General features: G+C 51.4%; 1 protein-coding gene across 1 annotated transcript in view; it reads right to left on the bottom strand.

The window, feature by feature from the left end:
• LOC128302695 (uncharacterized) overlaps nucleotides 1-23,985 on the bottom strand; it is a 149,033-nt gene that overhangs the window by 5,505 nt on the left and 119,543 nt on the right. Inside the window, 38 exon segments of the mRNA XM_053039559.1 lie at nucleotides 13-981; nucleotides 1,079-1,474; nucleotides 1,780-1,992; nucleotides 2,071-3,213; nucleotides 3,278-3,610; nucleotides 3,781-4,110; nucleotides 4,183-4,794; nucleotides 4,861-5,193; nucleotides 5,275-5,586; nucleotides 5,840-6,490; nucleotides 6,579-7,190; nucleotides 7,257-7,589; nucleotides 7,671-7,982; nucleotides 8,236-8,886; nucleotides 8,975-9,586; nucleotides 9,653-9,985; nucleotides 10,067-10,378; nucleotides 10,632-11,282; nucleotides 11,371-11,982; nucleotides 12,049-12,381; nucleotides 12,463-12,774; nucleotides 13,028-13,678; nucleotides 13,767-14,378; nucleotides 14,445-14,777; nucleotides 14,859-15,170; nucleotides 15,424-16,074; nucleotides 16,163-16,774; nucleotides 16,841-17,173; nucleotides 17,255-17,566; nucleotides 17,820-18,470; nucleotides 18,559-19,569; nucleotides 19,651-19,962; nucleotides 20,216-20,854; nucleotides 20,955-21,566; nucleotides 21,633-21,965; nucleotides 22,047-22,358; nucleotides 22,612-23,262; nucleotides 23,351-23,962. Coding sequence (XP_052895519.1) covers nucleotides 13-981; nucleotides 1,079-1,474; nucleotides 1,780-1,992; nucleotides 2,071-3,213; nucleotides 3,278-3,610; nucleotides 3,781-4,110; nucleotides 4,183-4,794; nucleotides 4,861-5,193; nucleotides 5,275-5,586; nucleotides 5,840-6,490; nucleotides 6,579-7,190; nucleotides 7,257-7,589; nucleotides 7,671-7,982; nucleotides 8,236-8,886; nucleotides 8,975-9,586; nucleotides 9,653-9,985; nucleotides 10,067-10,378; nucleotides 10,632-11,282; nucleotides 11,371-11,982; nucleotides 12,049-12,381; nucleotides 12,463-12,774; nucleotides 13,028-13,678; nucleotides 13,767-14,378; nucleotides 14,445-14,777; nucleotides 14,859-15,170; nucleotides 15,424-16,074; nucleotides 16,163-16,774; nucleotides 16,841-17,173; nucleotides 17,255-17,566; nucleotides 17,820-18,470; nucleotides 18,559-19,569; nucleotides 19,651-19,962; nucleotides 20,216-20,854; nucleotides 20,955-21,566; nucleotides 21,633-21,965; nucleotides 22,047-22,358; nucleotides 22,612-23,262; nucleotides 23,351-23,962 — 19,314 coding nt within the window.

Genomic DNA, 23,985 nt, shown 5'->3' with positions numbered 1-23,985 from the left:
CATTGCACTTACGTGGTATACAGTTTCCATTGGCATCCATCGTATATCCAGCCGGACAGTTGCACACCGCCTTGTGTTGGTTCGTGCGGCACAGTGCACCCCGTCCGCAAGCATCGTTGACGCACGGGTTGACGCACCGATCGTTGAAGCACGATCGATCATCGGAACAGTCATCGTCAACGACACACTCCTTCGGTGTTATAACGCGTGGTTCCGGTAGACACTCGATGTGAGCGTTTCCGACGTATCCCGGCGAACAGGTACACTGCGCCCGGTGACTGACAGACGTGCATTGGGCGTTTATACCGCACGGATCCACTTTGCATGCTGTAATGCATTGACCACGCACGCATCTCTCCGTATCAGCGCAATCGTTGTCCAAACGGCATTCGTCTATCACAATCGGCTTGCAGCTTCCGGAGCGGTCCATCAACATGTCCGTCTGGCAGGCGCAGATGATTGTGCGCAGTGGCAGAGTGTCGATTACACTGCACACCTGCTGATTCGTGCAGGGTGTTAGCTCCGTACAGGGATTGACGCAACGGTTGCGTATGCAGGCCTGCTGTGAGGCACATTCACTGTCCATGCGACATTCCGGTTCCGGCACATCGCGCATGCACTCGACGTACGGATTGCCCCGCATTCCGGGCGCGCACTCGCAGCTCGCCTGATGGTTCTTTGCCACACAGGTCGCCGTACGTGCGCACGTTTCGTCGTCGCATACCGGGCGGCACACACGATTCAGTCGGTCGCAAGCTTCGTGCTCAGCGCAATCTTCATTGTACTGACACATGCCAGTGACGCACGATACGAACGGGTTTCCTTGCGTGCCTGGTGGACAGATGCACACGGCACGGTGGCTTTGCGCCACACAGTTCGCACCCCGTCCACACTGGGTGGCACCGTACGTACATGGGCTGATACATTTTTCATTGAAGCAAGCCTTATCGAATGGACATTCTGTATCGGTTTTACATTCCGCTGTAACACATTAGACACGTTTAGCGTTAATGATACAGTACAGTACAGTGGTCATATGTACATCATCATTAGATGTGTGATATAATTGAATACTTACGCTTATAACATTGTGTTTTTGGATCTCCACCCCAGCCGATGGGACACGTACAGTGTGGTCGATGGTAGACAGCGCGACATTCAGCATTGCCACCGCAAGGGTTGCTTCCGGCGCATGGATCCTGACAGCGTTCGTTAACGCAGGCCATACTGGATGAGCAATCGGCATCGACGACGCATTCCGGCGACACCACTGGCGGCTTGTAGCAGTTCTGGAATGGATCACCGACCGTACCGACGGGGCAGGAACAGATGGCCTTGTGGCTTTGAGCCAAACATTCTGCCGTTGGTGCGCAGGGATTGTAGTTACTGCACACGTCAACACACGCTCTCGCTCGACAAGATTCGGTCGGTGCACACTCAACATCGCTGTAGCATCCGGGTTCGTCTTTGGACACTGTAGGATACCGATGAAATAAACGTCCATTAGTGATTGCACATCAAGTGTTGCTGTGGACTGTACACTACGAAGCGTTGACTAGGGATGTGGGTATTGTTTGACAGAGCAGATACAGGGTGTAAAGAAAAAGGGGAATGTAAAAGCATCATAACAGCTAAAAATGAGAAAGAAACATTATACTGTTGTCTGAAAGCCAGAAAGAAGGAATAGGTTAAAGCGTGGAAAAAATGCGTTTCTACGGGAACTGTTGAAGAGAAGCAATATGGTAGTTAGGCAACTTCGCACGAATCTACCGAATATACCTGGCAAGCATTGTCTTTCAGCATCACCCGCATATCCCTCCTCGCACACGCAGTACATTGTGCGGAGCGGTAAGGTGTCCTGCACTGTACATACTGCATGTTCTGCGCAAGGCTTCGTTTCTGCACACGGGTTCTTGCATACACCTCCGAAGCAGGCAAGCTTGCTGGAGCAATCCGCATCCATCGTACATTGTGCTGGATCTCGCACAGGAACTGAAAAAAAGGTAACATTGAAGAATTATTAATAAGACTTCACAACTATACACTCCATTAAACGATAATAATGCATACTTTTTTCGCATGAAAATAGCGGATCTCCTGTGTATCCTGGCGGGCATCGGCAGTTGGCCTGATGATTGTCCACTCGACACTGGGCATTTGGCGCACAGTTGCACGGGTCTCGGCATTGCTCGTTTTGGCATGATTGATGGTACGGGCATTCGTCGTTGGTGGTGCATTCTGGACGCGTACAACCGACCAATGGATTTCCTCGATACCCGTCCACACAGTGGCAACGTGCATTGTGGTTGTAGTCCGACTTGCAGTACGCATTCCGACCACACTGCGTGTGACGACATGGATCGATACAGTTCTTGTTAACGCATGCTTCAGTCACTGGGCAGTCGCTATTGCTGCGGCATCCGATCTCGTAGCACGCTAGCTGTGCGTTGCCCGTGTAACCTTCGCGGCAGGCACAGATCGCACGGTGGAACTGTACGCGGCATTCGGCATTCTGCGTGCAAAGTCCTGTGCCTAACGTACACGGATTCTGGCACTGCTCGTTAATGCATGCCTTGTCGTTTGTGCACTGGTTGTCGTTCGTACATTCCGGCTGTGGCTGTAGCGGTTCGTCACGTTGTGGCATGCACTGAACGAACGGTGAACCTGCATGTCGTGCCGGGCAGGAACACACGGGCGCGTGATTGATCACACTGCACAGAGCATTTATACCACAGGCACCGATGCAAGGATCCTGACATCTTTGGTTGTAACAGGCGCGGTTCGTTGAGCAATCCGAGTTGATAATACACTCCGGATACTGACATTCGGCACGATCACCAACCACGCGACATATGCCGTTGGTACGGCATGGCGAAGGACTGCATGGATCCTTTGGAGGTGCAACCTTGCATTCAACAAATGGATCACCGATCATGTTGCGTGGACACGAGCAAACCGGGCTGTTGTTGATAGCGTGACACTCCGCTCTGTAACCACACACGCCGGGACACGGATCGACGCACTTCTTGTTGACGCACGTTCTATCTCGTGGACAGTCGCTGTTAATCACGCACTCAGGGTAGCAACCCCGTCCGAAAGGACTTCCTCTAAATTCAGGCAAACATTCACATACCGCATTGCCGTTCGACACACGACAAACAGTATTTTGTCCACAAGGCGATGGATAGCAAGGATCCGAAGGTGGCGGAGGAACTGTGTGGAAAGATGCAGTACCATTAGCGTGAGTTGCATTTCAATCATTATATTTTCAACCTACCTTCGTCGCGTAGACATTGCTCGAAAGCGTTGCCCTTCATGCCTTCTGGGCATGAACATACGGGTGTGTGATTAACTACGGAACACTCCGCATTTCTGCCACACACCCCAGGACATGGATCCTTGCAGCGGTTGTTAATGCAAGCCAGCGACTTTTGACAGTCACCATTGCCAACGCACTCGGGACGGCAAGTTTCGTATGGATTTCCGAAATAGTTCTCAATACATTCGCATACTGCCGTTCCGCCGTTAGCTGGGCGGCACCGTGCATTGATACCGCATGGCGATGGATAGCATGGGTCTCGCGGTTCAGCCTGTGGTGGCGGTGTGGTTACTGTAATGTATAAACGATAATTAAAGAAATAATCATGCATAATATTCATCAGTGTAGGCGGGCTAGGGTTATAAGAAACAACGAGGTACATAAATTATGTTATCACACAAATATTGCAATGTTTTCTTAAGTTAACTGCATAAACACACACGCTATAGCAAAGGATTAACACTCACTTTTTAATGTACAAATGCGGAACGGGTCCCCTTCGTAACCGTCGGGACAGAAACAGTTCGGTACATGCAATGAGACGTGACATCTAGCATCTGTGCCACACGCGTTCAGACAAGGATCGACACATTTTTGCCTTACGCATGCCTGAACACGGGAACAGTCCGAATTGCTAGTGCACTCTGGTTGGCAATTTGGTGGAGAACCCAACATTTCCGGTTGACAACTACATGACGGAACACCGTTTGCATTGACACAGAGTGCATTTGGACCGCAGGGTGACGGATGGCATGGATCGGCTGGTATATTTAGAGGAGGTGATTTTTCGGCTATAATAAGAAAAAATATCGACTTGGTAAGCAAGAGAACTGCAGATATCCCTAACTGAAGGCAAAAATTACCGATCTCGTAACATCTTGTAAATGGATCTCCGGTCATCTTTGGAGGACAGGTACAAATAGGATTGTGGTTAACCGTTGTACAGCGAGCCGAAAATCCACAGCTACCAGGGCAAGGATCTGCACACTTGAAATTGATGCAGGCTTGTGACAACAAACATTCAGAACTTCCAGTACATTCAGGTCGACACATTGGAGGGCTTCCAAAATAGCCTGATAAACAGGAGCACACGGCTTGTCCGTTGATTTCGCGACACTGGCTATTAGGGCCGCAGGGCGATGGACTGCAAGGATTGGTCACAGCCGGAGCTTGTTGTGGCCGACACTGCACAAATGCGTTTCCGGCCATTCCATCCGGACATCGGCACATCGGAATGTGATTGATCACTTCGCACAGTGCATCTTGACCGCAAGTGCCCGGACAAGGATCTACACACTTGCTGCGAATACAGGCCCTATCCCGAGCGCAGTCCGAGTTCAATACGCACTCTGGCCTGCAGCCTCGGTACGGATCGCCTTGGTACTCGGGCAAACATGTGCAAATACCGTTCTGGCATTGCGCATTTGCGCCACAGGGCGAAGGATTGCACGGATCATCATTGACGGGCTCAGGCGCTGTAGGAGGAAGGGGATTCGTTATGCAAAGATCTGGGAGCCAGAGGAAAGCGAAGAGATTCTTACGTGGCGGAGGCATGGGTCGACAACTTGTGAAAGGATCTCCAGTGTATCCTGCCTCGCATGTACAAATGGGAGTATGGTTGATCACATTACACCTGGCATTGATGCCACACGATCCCGGACAAGGGTCTCGACACTTCTCGTTCATGCATGCCTGATTGCTCGGACATTCCGCGTTAATGGAGCACTCGGGGCGACAATTCGGCGGAGATCCGATGTAGTTGATCAAGCATGAACATGAAGGAGAGCCGTTTACATCACGGCACTGCGAGTTAGGACCGCACGGAGACGGAACGCATGGGTTCCTCACAACGATTGGTGTATCTTGTACCGGAGCTGTTGTAGAAAAGAACAACGATACAGTAGGGCTAGAGATGGAAGAGTCTACGGCTTGAGTATGGAGAAAGGGGCGCTTACGTGGTATGGGGTAACATCTCGTGAACGGATCGCCTGTGTATCCCGATTGGCATGAGCAAATGGGACTGTGATTATTGACGTTGCATCTAGCATTGGTTCCGCATGTTCCAGGGCACGGATCAACACATTTCTGGTTGACACACGCCTTATCTAAGGAACATTCAGAGCTCACCACACACTCAGGGCGACATCCCGGAGGAGAACCGACATAAGTGGGTAGACACGAGCAGACCGCCTGTCCATTGACCTCTCGACATTGGCTGTTGGGACCACAGGGACTCGGTTGGCAAGGATTGACGTACTCTTTTACCGCTGCGATAAAGGGGAGACACAACAGGCCATTGAACAAAACTAATCAACACATACAGCGAAAGCAATGCCATGGAAAAGGGATCTGCAAAGTCAAAGTCTCGTGTTTCGTGTGTTTTGTCGGGTTTGTCTAACATTGGTTGTCCAAGAAGAGGTGCAGGTCAACAGTGAACAGCGATTGTCGAACTAAGCTTGGTCGAGTGAAGCGAGGTCTCAAGCACGCAACAGGCAAAGTATGCGATGAAGGGTTTCTTACGTTCTCTTTGTTGGATGTTACAATATCGGAATGGATCTCCTTCGTATCCAGGGAAACAGGTACATGAGGGCAGATGATTCACAACCTGGCAGTCAGCATTCTGACCACAAGTGCCTGGGCAAGGATCTTGACATTTATTCCTAACACAAGCCCTGTTCGATGGGCAGTCCGAGTTGAGCACACATTCTGGACGACATCCTTCGTAGGGGTTTCCAAAGTGATCCTCAATACATGTACATGATCCGGCACCGTTTTGTTCCCTACATTGAGCGTTAGCTCCACATGGGTTGGGTAGGCAAGGAGTCGTTTGATCTTTGGGCGTATCTTGTTGGACAGGCACGCATTGTGTGAAAGGATCGCCTGTATATGCGACGGCACAAATGCACATAGGTGTGTGGCTGACAACCCTACATTCCGCGTTGGCTCCACAGGCGCCTGGACAAGGATCTTGACACTTTTGTCGTATGCATGCCAAGTTGTTCGAGCAATCAGAGTTGCTGACACATTCCGGACGGCAATTGGGCGGAGCACCTATCATGCCTTCTATACATGTACAAGACGGTGTATCACCTACTGCACGGCATTGTGCATTTGGTCCACAAGGGGAAGGTTGGCAAGGGTTGGTTGGGGTCATTTGTACTGGAGGCTCAACTGAAAGTGATGAAGAATGACAGGAGAGAGTGATCGTAAGCGATCGCGAACCAAAACAAGCGCAGAGTGATATGGTTGAGAAACATACTCATTGGCTGACAGCGGACGAATGGATCGCCCGTGTATCGTTCCGGGCAGCTACAAATTGGATTATGATTCACAACCGAGCACCGGGCTCCTACGCCACATGTTCCTAGACATGGGTCCCTACATTTCTGGTTGGTACACGCTTGAGTCTGAGGACACTCAGCACTCACAACACATTCCGGACGACATGTCGGAGGGCTTCCAATGTATCCTGGGACACAGGAGCACACGGCTTGTCCGTTGATTTCGCGACACTGGCTATTAGGGCCGCAGGGCGATGGACTGCAAGGATTGGTCACAGCCGGAGCTTGTTGTGGCCGACACTGCACAAATGCGTTTCCGGCCATTCCATCCGGACATCGGCACATCGGAATGTGATTGATCACTTCGCACAGTGCATCTTGACCGCAAGTGCCCGGACAAGGATCTACACACTTGCTGCGAATACAGGCCCTATCCCGAGCGCAGTCCGAGTTCAATACGCACTCTGGCCTGCAGCCTCGGTACGGATCGCCTTGGTACTCGGGCAAACATGTGCAAATACCGTTCTGGCATTGCGCATTTGCGCCACAGGGCGAAGGATTGCACGGATCATCATTGACGGGCTCAGGCGCTGTAGGAGGAAGGGGATTCGTTATGCAAAGTTCTGGGAGCCAGAGGAAAGCGAGGAGATTCTTACGTGGCGGAGGCATGGGTCGACAACTTGTGAAAGGATCTCCAGTGTATCCTGCCTCGCATGTACAAATGGGAGTATGGTTGATCACATTACACCTGGCATTGATGCCACACGATCCCGGACAAGGGTCTCGACACTTCTCGTTCATGCATGCCTGATTGCTCGGACATTCCGCGTTAATGGAGCACTCGGGGCGACAATTCGGCGGAGATCCGATGTAGTTGATCAAGCATGAACATGAAGGAGAGCCGTTTACATCACGGCACTGCGCGTTAGGACCGCACGGAGACGGAACGCATGGGTTCCTCACAACGATTGGTGTATCTTGTACCGGAGCTGTTGTAGAAAAGAACAACGATACAGTAGGGCTAGAGATGGAAGAGTCTACGGCTTGAGTATGGAGAAAGGGGCGCTTACGTGGTATGGGGTAACATCTCGTGAACGGATCGCCTGTGTATCCCGATTGGCATGAGCAAATGGGACTGTGATTATTGACGTTGCATCTAGCATTGGTTCCGCATGTTCCAGGGCACGGATCAACACATTTCTGGTTGACACACGCCTTATCTAAGGAACATTCAGAGCTCACCACACACTCAGGGCGACATCCCGGAGGAGAGCCGACATAAGTGGGTAGACACGAGCAGACCGCCTGTCCATTAACCTCTCGACATTGGCTGTTGGGACCACAGGGACTCGGTTGGCAAGGATTGACGTACTCTTTTACCGCTGCGATAAAGGGGAGACACAACAGGCCATTGAACAAAACTAATCAACACATACAGCGAAAGCAATGCCATGGAAAAGGGATCTGCAAAGTCAAAGTCTCGTGTTTCGTGTGTTTTGTCGGGATTGTCTAACATTGGTTGTCCAAGAAGAGGTGCGGGTCAACAGTGAACAGCGATTGTCGAACTAAGCTTGGTCGAGTGAAGCGAGGTCTCAAGCACGCAACAGGCAAAGTATGCGATGAAGGGTTTCTTACGTTCTCTTTGTTGGATGTTACAATATCGGAATGGATCTCCTTCGTATCCAGGGAAACAGGTACATGAGGGCAGATGATTCACAACCTGGCAGTCAGCATTCTGACCACAAGTGCCTGGGCAAGGATCTTGACATTTATTCCTAACACAAGCCCTGTTCGATGGGCAGTCCGAGTTGAGCACACATTCTGGACGACATCCTTCGTAGGGGTTTCCAAAGTGATCCTCAATACATGTACATGATCCGGCACCGTTTTGTTCCCTACATTGAGCGTTAGCTCCACATGGGTTGGGTAGGCAAGGAGTCGTTTGATCTTTGGGCGTATCTTGTTGGACAGGCACGCATTGTGTGAAAGGATCGCCTGTATATGCGACGGCACAAATGCACATAGGTGTGTGGCTGACAACCCTACATTCCGCGTTGGCTCCACAGGCGCCTGGACAAGGATCTTGACACTTTTGTCGTATGCATGCCAAGTTGTTCGAGCAATCAGAGTTGCTGACACATTCCGGACGGCAATTGGGCGGAGCACCTATCATGCCTTCTATACATGTACAAGACGGTGTATCACCTACTGCACGGCATTGTGCATTTGGTCCACAAGGGGAAGGTTGGCAAGGGTTGGTTGGGGTCATTTGTACTGGAGGCTCAACTGAAAGTGATGAAGAATGACAGGAGAGAGTGATCGTAAGCGATCGCGAACCAAAACAAGCGCAGAGTGATATGGTTGAGAAACATACTCATTGGCTGACAGCGGACGAATGGATCGCCCGTGTATCGTTCCGGGCAGCTACAAATTGGATTATGATTCACAACCGAGCACCGGGCTCCTACGCCACATGTTCCTAGACATGGGTCCCTACATTTCTGGTTGGTACACGCTTGAGTCTGAGGACACTCAGCACTCACAACGCATTCCGGACGACATGTCGGAGGGCTTCCAATGTATCCTGGGACACAGGAGCACACGGCTTGTCCGTTGATTTCGCGACACTGGCTATTAGGGCCGCAGGGCGATGGACTGCAACGATTGGTCACAGCCGGAGCTTGTTGTGGCCGACACTGCACAAATGCGTTTCCGGCCATTCCATCCGGACATCGGCACATCGGAATGTGATTGATCACTTCGCACAGTGCATCTTGACCGCAAGTGCCCGGACATGGATCTACACACTTGCTGCGAATACAGGCCCTATCCCGAGCGCAGTCCGAGTTCAATACGCACTCTGGCCTGCAGCCTCGGTACGGATCGCCTTGGTACTCGGGCAAACATGTGCAAATACCGTTCTGGCATTGCGCATTTGCGCCACAGGGCGAAGGATTGCACGGATCATCATTGACGGGCTCAGGCGCTGTAGGAGGAAGGGGATTCGTTATGCAAAGATCTGGGAGCCAGAGGAAAGCGAAGAGATTCTTACGTGGCGGAGGCATGGGTCGACAACTTGTGAAAGGATCTCCAGTGTATCCTGCCTCGCATGTACAAATGGGAGTATGGTTGATCACATTACACCTGGCATTGATGCCACACGATCCCGGACAAGGGTCTCGACACTTCTCGTTCATGCATGCCTGATTGCTCGGACATTCCGCGTTAATGGAGCACTCGGGGCGACAATTCGGCGGAGATCCGATGTAGTTGATCAAGCATGAACATGAAGGAGAGCCGTTTACATCACGGCACTGCGAGTTAGGACCGCACGGAGACGGAACGCATGGGTTCCTCACAACGATTGGTGTATCTTGTACCGGAGCTGTTGTAGAAAAGAACAACGATACAGTAGGGCTAGAGATGGAAGAGTCTGCGGCTTGAGTATGGAGAAAGGGGCGCTTACGTGGTATGGGGTAACATCTCGTGAACGGATCGCCTGTGTATCCCGATTGGCATGAGCAAATGGGACTGTGATTATTGACGTTGCACCTAGCATTGGTTCCGCATGTTCCAGGGCACGGATCAACACATTTCTGGTTGACACACGCCTTATCTAAGGAACATTCAGAGCTCACCACACACTCAGGGCGACATCCCGGAGGAGAACCGACATAAGTGGGTAGACACGAGCAGACCGCCTGTCCATTGACCTCTCGACATTGGCTGTTGGGACCACAGGGACTCGGTTGGCAAGGATTGACGTACTCTTTTACCGCTGCGATAAAGGGGAGACACAACAGGCCATTGAACAAAACTAATCAACACATACAGCGAAAGCAATGCCATGGAAAAGGGATCTGCAAAGTCAAAGTCTCGTGTTTCGTGTGTTTTGTCGGGATTGTCTAACATTGGTTGTCCAAGAAGAGGTGCAGGTCAACAGTGAACAGCGATTGTCGAACTAAGCTTGGTCGAGTGAAGCGAGGTCTCAAGCACGCAACAGGCAAAGTATGCGATGAAGGGTTTCTTACGTTCTCTTTGTTGGATGTTACAATATCGGAATGGATCTCCTTCGTAGCCAGGGAAACAGGTACATGAGGGCAGATGGTTCACAACCTGGCAGTCAGCATTCTGACCACAAGTGCCTGGGCAAGGATCTTGACATTTATTCCTAACACAAGCCCTGTTCGATGGGCAGTCCGAGTTGAGCACACATTCTGGACGACATCCTTCGTAGGGGTTTCCAAAGTGATCCTCAATACATGTACATGATCCGGCACCGTTTTGTTCCCTACATTGAGCGTTAGCTCCACATGGGTTGGGTAGGCAAGGAGTCGTTTGATCTTTGGGCGTATCTTGTTGGACAGGCACGCATTGTGTGAAAGGATCGCCTGTATATGCGACGGCACAAATGCACATAGGTGTGTGGCTGACAACCCTACATTCCGCGTTGGCTCCACAGGCGCCTGGACAAGGATCTTGACACTTTTGTCGTATGCATGCCAAGTTGTTCGAGCAATCAGAGTTGCTGACACATTCCGGACGGCAATTGGGCGGAGCACCTATCATGCCTTCTATACATGTACAAGACGGTGAATCACCTACTGCACGGCATTGTGCATTTGGTCCACAAGGGGAAGGTTGGCAAGGGTTGGTTGGGGTCATTTGTACTGGAGGCTCAACTGAAAGTGATGAAGAATGACAGGAGAGAGTGATCGTAAGCGATCGCGAACCAAAACAAGCGCAGAGTGATATGGTTGAGAAACATACTCATTGGCTGACAGCGGACGAATGGATCGCCCGTGTATCGTTCCGGGCAGCTACAAATTGGATTATGATTCACAACCGAGCACCGGGCTCCTACGCCACATGTTCCTAGACATGGGTCCCTACATTTCTGGTTGGTACACGCTTGAGTCTGAGGACACTCAGCACTCACAACGCATTCCGGACGACATGTCGGAGGGCTTCCAATGTATCCTGGGACACAGGAGCACACGGCTTGTCCGTTGATTTCGCGACACTGGCTATTAGGGCCGCAGGGCGATGGACTGCAAGGATTGGTCACAGCCGGAGCTTGTTGTGGCCGACACTGCACAAATGCGTTTCCGGCCATTCCATCCGGACATCGGCACATCGGAATGTGATTGATCACTTCGCACAGTGCATCTTGACCGCAAGTGCCCGGACATGGATCTACACACTTGCTGCGAATACAGGCCCTATCCCGAGCGCAGTCCGAGTTCAATACGCACTCTGGCCTGCAGCCTCGGTACGGATCGCCTTGGTACTCGGGCAAACATGTGCAAATACCGTTCTGGCATTGCGCATTTGCGCCACAGGGCGAAGGATTGCACGGATCATCATTGACGGGCTCAGGCGCTGTAGGAGGAAGGGGATTCGTTATGCAAAGTTCTGGGAGCCAGAGGAAAGCGAGGAGATTCTTACGTGGCGGAGGCATGGGTCGACAACTTGTGAAAGGATCTCCAGTGTATCCTGCCTCGCATGTACAAATGGGAGTATGGTTGATCACATTACACCTGGCATTGATGCCACACGATCCCGGACAAGGGTCTCGACACTTCTCGTTCATGCATGCCTGATTGCTCGGACATTCCGCGTTAATGGAGCACTCGGGGCGACAATTCGGCGGAGATCCGATGTAGTTGATCAAGCATGAACATGAAGGAGAGCCGTTTACATCACGGCACTGCGAGTTAGGACCGCACGGAGACGGAACGCATGGGTTCCTCACAACGATTGGTGTATCTTGTACCGGAGCTGTTGTAGAAAAGAACAACGATACAGTAGGGCTAGAGATGGAAGAGTCTACGGCTTGAGTATGGAGAAAGGGGCGCTTACGTGGTATGGGGTAACATCTCGTGAACGGATCGCCTGTGTATCCCGATTGGCATGAGCAAATGGGACTGTGATTATTGACGTTGCATCTAGCATTGGTTCCGCATGTTCCAGGGCACGGATCAACACATTTCTGGTTGACACACGCCTTATCTAAGGAACATTCAGAGCTCACCACACACTCAGGGCGACATCCCGGAGGAGAACCGACATAAGTGGGTAGACACGAGCAGACCGCCTGTCCATTGACCTCTCGACATTGGCTGTTGGGACCACAGGGACTCGGTTGGCAAGGATTGACGTACTCTTTTACCGCTGCGATAAAGGGGAGACACAACAGGCCATTGAACAAAACTAATCAACACATACAGCGAAAGCAATGCCATGGAAAAGGGATCTGCAAAGTCAAAGTCTCGTGTTTCGTGTATTTTGTCGGGATTGTCTAACATTGGTTGTCCAAGAAGAGGTGCGGGTCAACAGTGAACAGCGATTGTCGAACTAAGCTTGGTCGAGTGAAGCGAGGTCTCAAGCACGCAACAGGCAAAGTATGCGATGAAGGGTTTCTTACGTTCTCTTTGTTGGATGTTACAATATCGGAATGGATCTCCTTCGTATCCAGGGAAACAGGTACATGAGGGCAGATGATTCACAACCTGGCAGTCAGCATTCTGACCACAAGTGCCTGGGCAAGGATCTTGACATTTATTCCTAACACAAGCCCTGTTCGATGGGCAGTCCGAGTTGAGCACACATTCTGGACGACATCCTTCGTAGGGGTTTCCAAAGTGATCCTCAATACATGTACATGATCCGGCACCGTTTTGTTCCCTACATTGAGCGTTAGCTCCACATGGGTTGGGTAGGCAAGGAGTCGTTTGATCTTTGGGCGTATCTTGTTGGACAGGCACGCATTGTGTGAAAGGATCGCCTGTATATGCGACGGCACAAATGCACATAGGTGTGTGGCTGACAACCCTACATTCCGCGTTGGCTCCACAGGCGCCTGGACAAGGATCTTGACACTTTTGTCGTATGCATGCCAAGTTGTTCGAGCAATCAGAGTTGCTGACACATTCCGGACGGCAATTGGGCGGAGCACCTATCATGCCTTCTATACATGTACAAGACGGTGTATCACCTACTGCACGGCATTGTGCATTTGGTCCACAAGGGGAAGGTTGGCAAGGGTTGGTTGGGGTCATTTGTACTGGAGGCTCAACTGAAAGTGATGAAGAATGACAGGAGAGAGTGATCGTAAGCGATCGCGAACCAAAACAAGCGCAGAGTAATATGGTTGAGAAACATACTCATTGGCTGACAGCGGACGAATGGATCGCCCGTGTATCGTTCCGGGCAGCTACAAATTGGATTATGATTCACAACCGAGCACCGGGCTCCTACGCCACATGTTCCTAGACATGGGTCCCTACATTTCTGGTTGGTACACGCTTGAGTCTGAGGACACTCAGCACTCACAACGCATTCCGGACGACATGTCGGAGGGCTTCCAATGTATCCTGGGACACAGGAGCACACGGCTTGTCCGTTGATTTCGCGACACTGGCTATTAGGGCCGCAGGGCGATGGACTGCAAGGATTGGTCACAGCCGGAGCTTGTTGTGGCCGACACTGCACAAATGCGTTTCCGGCCATTCCATCCGGACATCGGCACATCGGAATGTGATTGATCACTTCGCACAGTGCATCTTGACCGCAAGTGCCCGGACAAGGATCTACACACTTGCTGCGAATACAGGCCCTATCCCGAGCGCAGTCCGAGTTCAATACGCACTCTGGCCTGCAGCCTCGGTACGGATCGCCTTGGTACTCGGGCAAACATGTGCAAATACCGTTCTGGCATTGCGCATTTGCGCCACAGGGCGAAGGATTGCACGGATCATCATTGACGGGCTCAGGCGCTGTAGGAGGAAGGGGATTCGTTATGCAAAGTTCTGGGAGCCAGAGGAAAGCGAGGAGATTCTTACGTGGCGGAGGCATGGGTCGACAACTTGTGAAAGGATCTCCAGTGTATCCTGCCTCGCATGTACAAATGGGAGTATGGTTGATCACATTACACCTGGCATTGATGCCACACGATCCCGGACAAGGGTCTCGACACTTCTCGTTCATGCATGCCTGATTGCTCGGACATTCCGCGTTAATGGAGCACTCGGGGCGACAATTCGGCGGAGATCCGATGTAGTTGATCAAGCATGAACATGAAGGAGAGCCGTTTACATCACGGCACTGCGAGTTAGGACCGCACGGAGACGGAACGCATGGGTTCCTCACAACGATTGGTGTATCTTGTACCGGAGCTGTTGTAGAAAAGAACAACGATACAGTAGGGCTAGAGATGGAAGAGTCTGCGGCTTGAGTATGGAGAAAGGGGCGCTTACGTGGTATGGGGTAACATCTCGTGAACGGATCGCCTGTGTATCCCGATTGGCATGAGCAAATGGGACTGTGATTATTGACGTTGCACCTAGCATTGGTTCCGCATGTTCCAGGGCACGGATCAACACATTTCTGGTTGACACACGCCTTATCTAAGGAACATTCAGAGCTCACCACACACTCAGGGCGACATCCCGGAGGAGAGCCGACATAAGTGGGTAAACACGAGCAGACCGCCTGTCCATTGACCTCTCGACATTGGCTGTTGGGACCACAGGGACTCGGTTGGCAAGGATTGACGTACTCTTTTACCGCTGCGATAAAGGGGAGACACAACAGGCCATTGAACAAAACTAATCAACACATACAGCGAAAGCAATGCCATGGAAAAGGGATCTGCAAAGTCAAAGTCTCGTGTTTCGTGTGTTTTGTCGGGATTGTCTAACATTGGTTGTCCAAGAAGAGGTGCAGGTCAACAGTGAACAGCGATTGTCGAACTAAGCTTGGTCGAGTGAAGCGAGGTCTCAAGCACGCAACAGGCAAAGTATGCGATGAAGGGTTTCTTACGTTCTCTTTGTTGGATGTTACAATATCGGAATGGATCTCCTTCGTAGCCAGGGAAACAGGTACATGAGGGCAGATGGTTCACAACCTGACAGTCAGCATTCTGACCACAAGTGCCTGGGCAAGGATCTTGACATTTATTCCTAACACAAGCCCTGTTCGATGGGCAGTCCGAGTTGAGCACACATTCTGGACGACATCCTTCGTAGGGGTTTCCAAAGTGATCCTCAATACATGTACATGATCCGGCACCGTTTTGTTCCCTACATTGAGCGTTAGCTCCACATGGGTTGGGTAGGCAAGGAGTCGTTTGATCTTTGGGCGTATCTTGTTGGAAAGGCACGCATTGTGTGAAAGGATCGCCTGTATATGCGACGGCACAAATGCACATAGGTGTGTGGCTGACAACCCTACATTCCGCGTTGACTCCACAGGCGCCTGGACATGGATCTTGACACTTTTGTCGTATGCATGCCAAGTTGTTCGAGCAATCAGAGTTGCTGACACATTCCGGACGGCAATTGGGCGGAGCACCTATCATGCCTTCTATACATGTACAAGACGGTGAATCACCTACTGCACGGCATTGTGCATTTGGTCCACAAGGGGAAGGTTGGCAAGGGTTGGTTGGGGTCATTTGTACTGGAGGCTCAACTGAAAGTGATGAAGAATGACAGGAGAGAGTGATCGTAAGCGATCGCGAACCAAAACAAGCGCAGAGTGATATGGTTGAGAAACATACTCATTGGCTGACAGCGGACGAATGGATCGCCCGTGTATCGTTCCGGGCAGCTACAAATTGGATTATGATTCACAACCGAGCACCGGGCTCCTACGCCACATGTTCCTAGACATGGGTCCCTACATTTCTGGTTGGTACACGCTTGAGTCTGAGGACACTCAGCACTCACAACGCATTCCGGACGACATGTCGGAGGGCTTCCAATGTATCCTGGGACACAGGAGCACACGGCTTGTCCGTTGATTTCGCGACACTGGCTATTAGGGCCGCAGGGCGATGGACTGCAAGGATTGGTCACAGCCGGAGCTTGTTGTGGCCGACACTGCACAAATGCGTTTCCGGCCATTCCATCCGGACATCGGCACGTCGGAATGTGATTGATCACTTCGCACAGTGCATCTTGACCGCAAGTGCCCGGACAAGGATCTACACACTTGCTGCGAATACAGGCCCTATCCCGAGCGCAGTCCGAGTTCAATACGCACTCTGGCCTGCAGCCTCGGTACGGATCGCCTTGGTACTCGGGCAAACATGTGCAAATACCGTTCTGGCATTGCGCATTTGCGCCACAGGGCGAAGGATTGCACGGATCATCATTGACGGGCTCAGGCGCTGTAGGAGGAAGGGGATTCGTTATGCAAAGATCTGGGAGCCAGAGGAAAGCGAAGAGATTCTTACGTGGCGGAGGCATGGGTCGACAACTTGTGAAAGGATCTCCAGTGTATCCTGCCTCGCATGTACAAATGGGAGTATGGTTGATCACATTACACCTGGCATTGATGCCACACGATCCCGGACAAGGGTCTCGACACTTCTCGTTCATGCATGCCTGATTGCTCGGACATTCCGCGTTAATGGAGCACTCGGGGCGACAATTCGGCGGAGATCCGATGTAGTTGATCAAGCATGAACATGAAGGAGAGCCGTTTACATCACGGCACTGCGAGTTAGGACCGCACGGAGACGGAACGCATGGGTTCCTCACAACGATTGGTGTATCTTGTACCGGAGCTGTTGTAGAAAAGAACAACGATACAGTAGGGCTAGAGATGGAAGAGTCTGCGGCTTGAGTATGGAGAAAGGGGCGCTTACGTGGTATGGGGTAACATCTCGTGAACGGATCGCCTGTGTATCCCGATTGGCATGAGCAAATGGGACTGTGATTATTGACGTTGCACCTAGCATTGGTTCCGCATGTTCCAGGGCACGGATCAACACATTTCTGGTTGACACACGCCTTATCTAAGGAACATTCAGAGCTCACCACACACTCAGGGCGACATCCCGGAGGAGAGCCGACATAAGTGGGTAAACACGAGCAGACCGCCTGTCCATTGACCTCTCGACATTGGCTGTTGGGACCACAGGGACTCGGTTGGCAAGGATTGACGTACTCTTTTACCGCTGCGATAAAGGGGAGACACAACAGGCCATTGAACAAAACTAATCAACACATACAGCGAAAGCAATGCCATGGAAAAGGGATCTGCAAAGTCAAAGTCTCGTGTTTCGTGTGTTTTGTCGGGATTGTCTAACATTGGTTGTCCAAGAAGAGGTGCAGGTCAACAGTGAACAGCGATTGTCGAACTAAGCTTGGTCGAGTGAAGCGAGGTCTCAAGCACGCAACAGGCAAAGTATGCGATGAAGGGTTTCTTACGTTCTCTTTGTTGGATGTTACAATATCGGAATGGATCTCCTTCGTAGCCAGGGAAACAGGTACATGAGGGCAGATGGTTCACAACCTGGCAGTCAGCATTCTGACCACAAGTGCCTGGGCAAGGATCTTGACATTTATTTCTAACACAAGCCCTGTTCGATGGGCAGTCCGAGTTGAGCACACATTCTGGACGACATCCTTCGTAGGGGTTTCCAAAGTGATCCTCAATACATGTACATGATCCGGCACCGTTTTGTTCCCTACATTGAGCGTTAGCTCCACATGGGTTGGGTAGGCAAGGAGTCGTTTGATCTTTGGGCGTATCTTGTTGGAAAGGCACGCATTGTGTGAAAGGATCGCCTGTATATGCGACGGCACAAATGCACATAGGTGTGTGGCTGACAACCCTACATTCCGCGTTGACTCCACAGGCGCCTGGACATGGATCTTGACACTTTTGTCGTATGCATGCCAAGTTGTTCGAGCAATCAGAGTTGCTGACACATTCCGGACGGCAATTGGGCGGAGCACCTATCATGCCTTCTATACATGTACAAGACGGTGAATCACCTACTGCACGGCATTGTGCATTTGGTCCACAAGGGGAAGGTTGGCAAGGGTTGGTTGGGGTCATTTGTACTGGAGGCTCAACTGAAAGTGATGAAGAATGACAGGAGAGAGTGATCGTAAGCGATCGCGAACCAAAACAAGCGCAGAGTGATATGGTTGAGAAACATACTCATTGGCTGACAGCGGACGAATGGATCGCCCGTGTATCGTTCCGGGCAGCTACAAATTGGATTATGATTCACAACCGAGCACCGGGCTCCTACGCCACATGTTCCTAGACATGGGTCCCTACATTTCTGGTTGGTACACGCTTGAGTCTGAGGACACTCAGCACTCACAACGCATTCCGGACGACATGTCGGAGGGCTTCCAATGTATCCTGGGACACAGGAGCACACGGCTTGTCCGTTGATTTCGCGACACTGGCTATTAGGGCCGCAGGGCGATGGACTGCAAGGATTGGTCACAGCCGGAGCTTGTTGTGGCCGACACTGCACAAATGCGTTTCCGGCCATTCCATCCGGACATCGGCACATCGGAATGTGATTGATCACTTCGCACAGTGCATCTTGACCGCAAGTGCCCGGACAAGGATCTACACACTTGCTGCGAATACAGGCCCTATCCCGAGCGCAGTCCGAGTTCAATACGCACTCTGGCCTGCAGCCTCGGTACGGATCGCCTTGGTACTCGGGCAAACATGTGCAAATACCGTTCTGGCATTGCGCATTTGCGCCACAGGGCGAAGGATTGCACGGATCATCATTGACGGGCTCAGGCGCTGCAGGAGGAAGGGGATTCGTTATGCAAAGTTCTGGGAGCCAGAGGAAAGCGAGGAGATTCTTACGTGGCGGAGGCATGGGTCGACAACTTGTGAAAGGATCTCCAGTGTATCCTGCCTCGCATGTACAAATGGGAGTATGGTTGATCACATTACACCTGGCATTGATGCCACACGATCCCGGACAAGGGTCTCGACACTTCTCGTTCATGCATGCCTGATTGCTCGGACATTCCGCGTTAATGGAGCACTCGGGGCGACAATTCGGCGGAGATCCGATGTAGTTGATCAAGCATGAACATGAAGGAGAGCCGTTTACATCACGGCACTGCGAGTTAGGACCGCACGGAGACGGAACGCATGGGTTCCTCACAACGATTGGTGTATCTTGTACCGGAGCTGTTGTAGAAAAGAACAACGATACAGTAGGGCTAGAGATGGAAGAGTCTGCGGCTTGAGTATGGAGAAAGGGGCGCTTACGTGGTATGGGGTAACATCTCGTGAACGGATCGCCTGTGTATCCCGATTGGCATGAGCAAATGGGACTGTGATTATTGACGTTGCACCTAGCATTGGTTCCGCATGTTCCAGGGCACGGATCAACACATTTCTGGTTGACACACGCCTTATCTAAGGAACATTCAGAGCTCACCACACACTCAGGACGACATCCCGGAGGAGAGCCGACATAAGTGGGTAAACACGAGCAGACCGCCTGTCCATTGACCTCTCGACATTGGCTGTTGGGACCACAGGGACTCGGTTGGCAAGGATTGACGTACTCTTTTACCGCTGCGATAAAGGGGAGACACAACAGGCCATTGAACAAAACTAATCAACACATACAGCGAAAGCAATGCCATGGAAAAGGGATCTGCAAAGTCAAAGTCTCGTGTTTCGTGTGTTTTGTCGGGATTGTCTAACATTGGTTGTCCAAGAAGAGGTGCAGGTCAACAGTGAACAGCGATTGTCGAACTAAGCTTGGTCGAGTGAAGCGAGGTCTCAAGCACGCAACAGGCAAAGTATGCGATGAAGGGTTTCTTACGTTCTCTTTGTTGGATGTTACAATATCGGAATGGATCTCCTTCGTAGCCAGGGAAACAGGTACATGAGGGCAGATGGTTCACAACCTGGCAGTCAGCATTCTGACCACAAGTGCCTGGGCAAGGATCTTGACATTTATTCCTAACACAAGCCCTGTTCGATGGGCAGTCCGAGTTGAGCACACATTCTGGACGACATCCTTCGTAGGGGTTTCCAAAGTGATCCTCAATACATGTACATGATCCGGCACCGTTTTGTTCCCTACATTGAGCGTTAGCTCCACATGGGTTGGGTAGGCAAGGAGTCGTTTGATCTTTGGGCGTATCTTGTTGGAAAGGCACGCATTGTGTGAAAGGATCGCCTGTATATGCGACGGCACAAATGCACATAGGTGTGTGGCTGACAACCCTACATTCCGCGTTGACTCCACAGGCGCCTGGACATGGATCTTGACACTTTTGTCGTATGCATGCCAAGTTGTTCGAGCAATCAGAGTTGCTGACACATTCCGGACGGCAATTGGGCGGAGCACCTATCATGCCTTCTATACATGTACAAGACGGTGAATCACCTACTGCACGGCATTGTGCATTTGGTCCACAAGGGGAAGGTTGGCAAGGGTTGGTTGGGGTCATTTGTACTGGAGGCTCAACTGAAAGTGATGAAGAATGACAGGAGAGAGTGATCGTAAGCGATCGCGAACCAAAACAAGCGCAGAGTGATATGGTTGAGAAACATACTCATTGGCTGACAGCGGACGAATGGATCGCCCGTGTATCGTTCCGGGCAGCTACAAATTGGATTATGATTCACAACCGAGCACCGGGCTCCTACGCCACATGTTCCTAGACATGGGTCCCTACATTTCTGGTTGGTACACGCTTGAGTCTGAGGACACTCAGCACTCACAACGCATTCCGGACGACATGTCGGAGGGCTTCCAATGTATCCTGGGACACAGGAGCACACGGCTTGTCCGTTGATTTCGCGACACTGGCTATTAGGGCCGCAGGGCGATGGACTGCAAGGATTGGTCACAGCCGGAGCTTGTTGTGGCCGACACTGCACAAATGCGTTTCCGGCCATTCCATCCGGACATCGGCACATCGGAATGTGATTGATCACTTCGCACAGTGCATCTTGACCGCAAGTGCCCGGACATGGATCTACACACTTGCTGCGAATACAGGCCCTATCCCGAGCGCAGTCCGAGTTCAATACGCACTCTGGCCTGCAGCCTCGGTACGGATCGCCTTGGTACTCGGGCAAACATGTGCAAATACCGTTCTGGCATTGCGCATTTGCGCCACAGGGCGAAGGATTGCACGGATCATCATTGACGGGCTCAGGCGCTGTAGGAGGAAGGGGATTCGTTATGCAAAGTTCTGGGAGCCAGAGGAAAGCGAGGAGATTCTTACGTGGCGGAGGCATGGGTCGACAACTTGTGAAAGGATCTCCAGTGTATCCTGCCTCGCATGTACAAATGGGAGTATGGTTGATCACATTACACCTGGCATTGATGCCACACGATCCCGGACAAGGGTCTCGACACTTCTCGTTCATGCATGCCTGATTGCTCGGACATTCCGCGTTAATGGAGCACTCGGGGCGACAATTCGGCGGAGATCCGATGTAGTTGATCAAGCATGAACATGAAGGAGAGCCGTTTACATCACGGCACTGCGAGTTAGGACCGCACGGAGACGGAACGCATGGGTTCCTCACAACGATTGGTGTATCTTGTACCGGAGCTGTTGTAGAAAAGAACAACGATACAGTAGGGCTAGAGATGGAAGAGTCTGCGGCTTGAGTATGGAGAAAGGGGCGCTTACGTGGTATGGGGTAACATCTCGTGAACGGATCGCCTGTGTATCCCGATTGGCATGAGCAAATGGGACTGTGATTATTGACGTTGCACCTAGCATTGGTTCCGCATGTTCCAGGGCACGGATCAACACATTTCTGGTTGACACACGCCTTATCTAAGGAACATTCAGAGCTCACCACACACTCAGGGCGACATCCCGGAGGAGAGCCGACATAAGTGGGTAAACACGAGCAGACCGCCTGTCCATTGACCTCTCGACATTGGCTGTTGGGACCACAGGGACTCGGTTGGCAAGGATTGACGTACTCTTTTACCGCTGCGATAAAGGGGAGACACAACAGGCCATTGAACAAAACTAATCAACACATACAGCGAAAGCAATGCCATGGAAAAGGGATCTGCAAAGTCAAAGTCTCGTGTTTCGTGTGTTTTGTCGGGATTGTCTAACATTGGTTGTCCAAGAAGAGGTGCAGGTCAACAGTGAACAGCGATTGTCGAACTAAGCTTGGTCGAGTGAAGCGAGGTCTCAAGCACGCAACAGGCAAAGTATGCGATGAAGGGTTTCTTACGTTCTCTTTGTTGGATGTTACAATATCGGAATGGATCTCCTTCGTAGCCAGGGAAACAGGTACATGAGGGCAGATGGTTCACAACCTGACAGTCAGCATTCTGACCACAAGTGCCTGGGCAAGGATCTTGACATTTATTCCTAACACAAGCCCTGTTCGATGGGCAGTCCGAGTTGAGCACACATTCTGGACGACATCCTTCGTAGGGGTTTCCAAAGTGATCCTCAATACATGTACATGATCCGGCACCGTTTTGTTCCCTACATTGAGCGTTAGCTCCACATGGGTTGGGTAGGCAAGGAGTCGTTTGATCTTTGGGCGTATCTTGTTGGAAAGGCACGCATTGTGTGAAAGGATCGCCTGTATATGCGACGGCACAAATGCACATAGGTGTGTGGCTGACAACCCTACATTCCGCGTTGACTCCACAGGCGCCTGGACATGGATCTTGACACTTTTGTCGTATGCATGCCAAGTTGTTCGAGCAATCAGAGTTGCTGACACATTCCGGACGGCAATTGGGCGGAGCACCTATCATGCCTTCTATACATGTACAAGACGGTGAATCACCTACTGCACGGCATTGTGCATTTGGTCCACAAGGGGAAGGTTGGCAAGGGTTGGTTGGGGTCATTTGTACTGGAGGCTCAACTGAAAGTGATGAAGAATGACAGGAGAGAGTGATCGTAAGCGATCGCGAACCAAAACAAGCGCAGAGTGATATGGTTGAGAAACATACTCATTGGCTGACAGCGGACGAATGGATCGCCCGTGTATCGTTCCGGGCAGCTACAAATTGGATTATGATTCACAACCGAGCACCGGGCTCCTACGCCACATGTTCCTAGACATGGGTCCCTACATTTCTGGTTGGTACACGCTTGAGTCTGAGGACACTCAGCACTCACAACGCATTCCGGACGACATGTCGGAGGGCTTCCAATGTATCCTGGGACACAGGAGCACACGGCTTGTCCGTTGATTTCGCGACACTGGCTATTAGGGCCGCAGGGCGATGGACTGCAAGGATTGGTCACAGCCGGAGCTTGTTGTGGCCGACACTGCACAAATGCGTTTCCGGCCATTCCATCCGGACATCGGCACATCGGAATGTGATTGATCACTTCGCACAGTGCATCTTGACCGCAAGTGCCCGGACAAGGATCTACACACTTGCTGCGAATACAGGCCCTATCCCGAGCGCAGTCCGAGTTCAATACGCACTCTGGCCTGCAGCCTCGGTACGGATCGCCTTGGTACTCGGGCAAACATGTGCAAATACCGTTCTGGCATTGCGCATTTGCGCCACAGGGCGAAGGATTGCACGGATCATCATTGACGGGCTCAGGCGCTGCAGGAGGAAGGGGATTCGTT

This window comes from Anopheles moucheti, chromosome 3 (assembly GCF_943734755.1).
Source record: "Anopheles moucheti chromosome 3, idAnoMoucSN_F20_07, whole genome shotgun sequence".
NCBI lineage: Eukaryota > Metazoa > Arthropoda > Insecta > Diptera > Culicidae > Anopheles > Anopheles moucheti.
The sequence above is the reverse complement of the archived record's forward strand: the minus strand, read 5'-3'. Positions and strand labels throughout refer to the sequence as shown.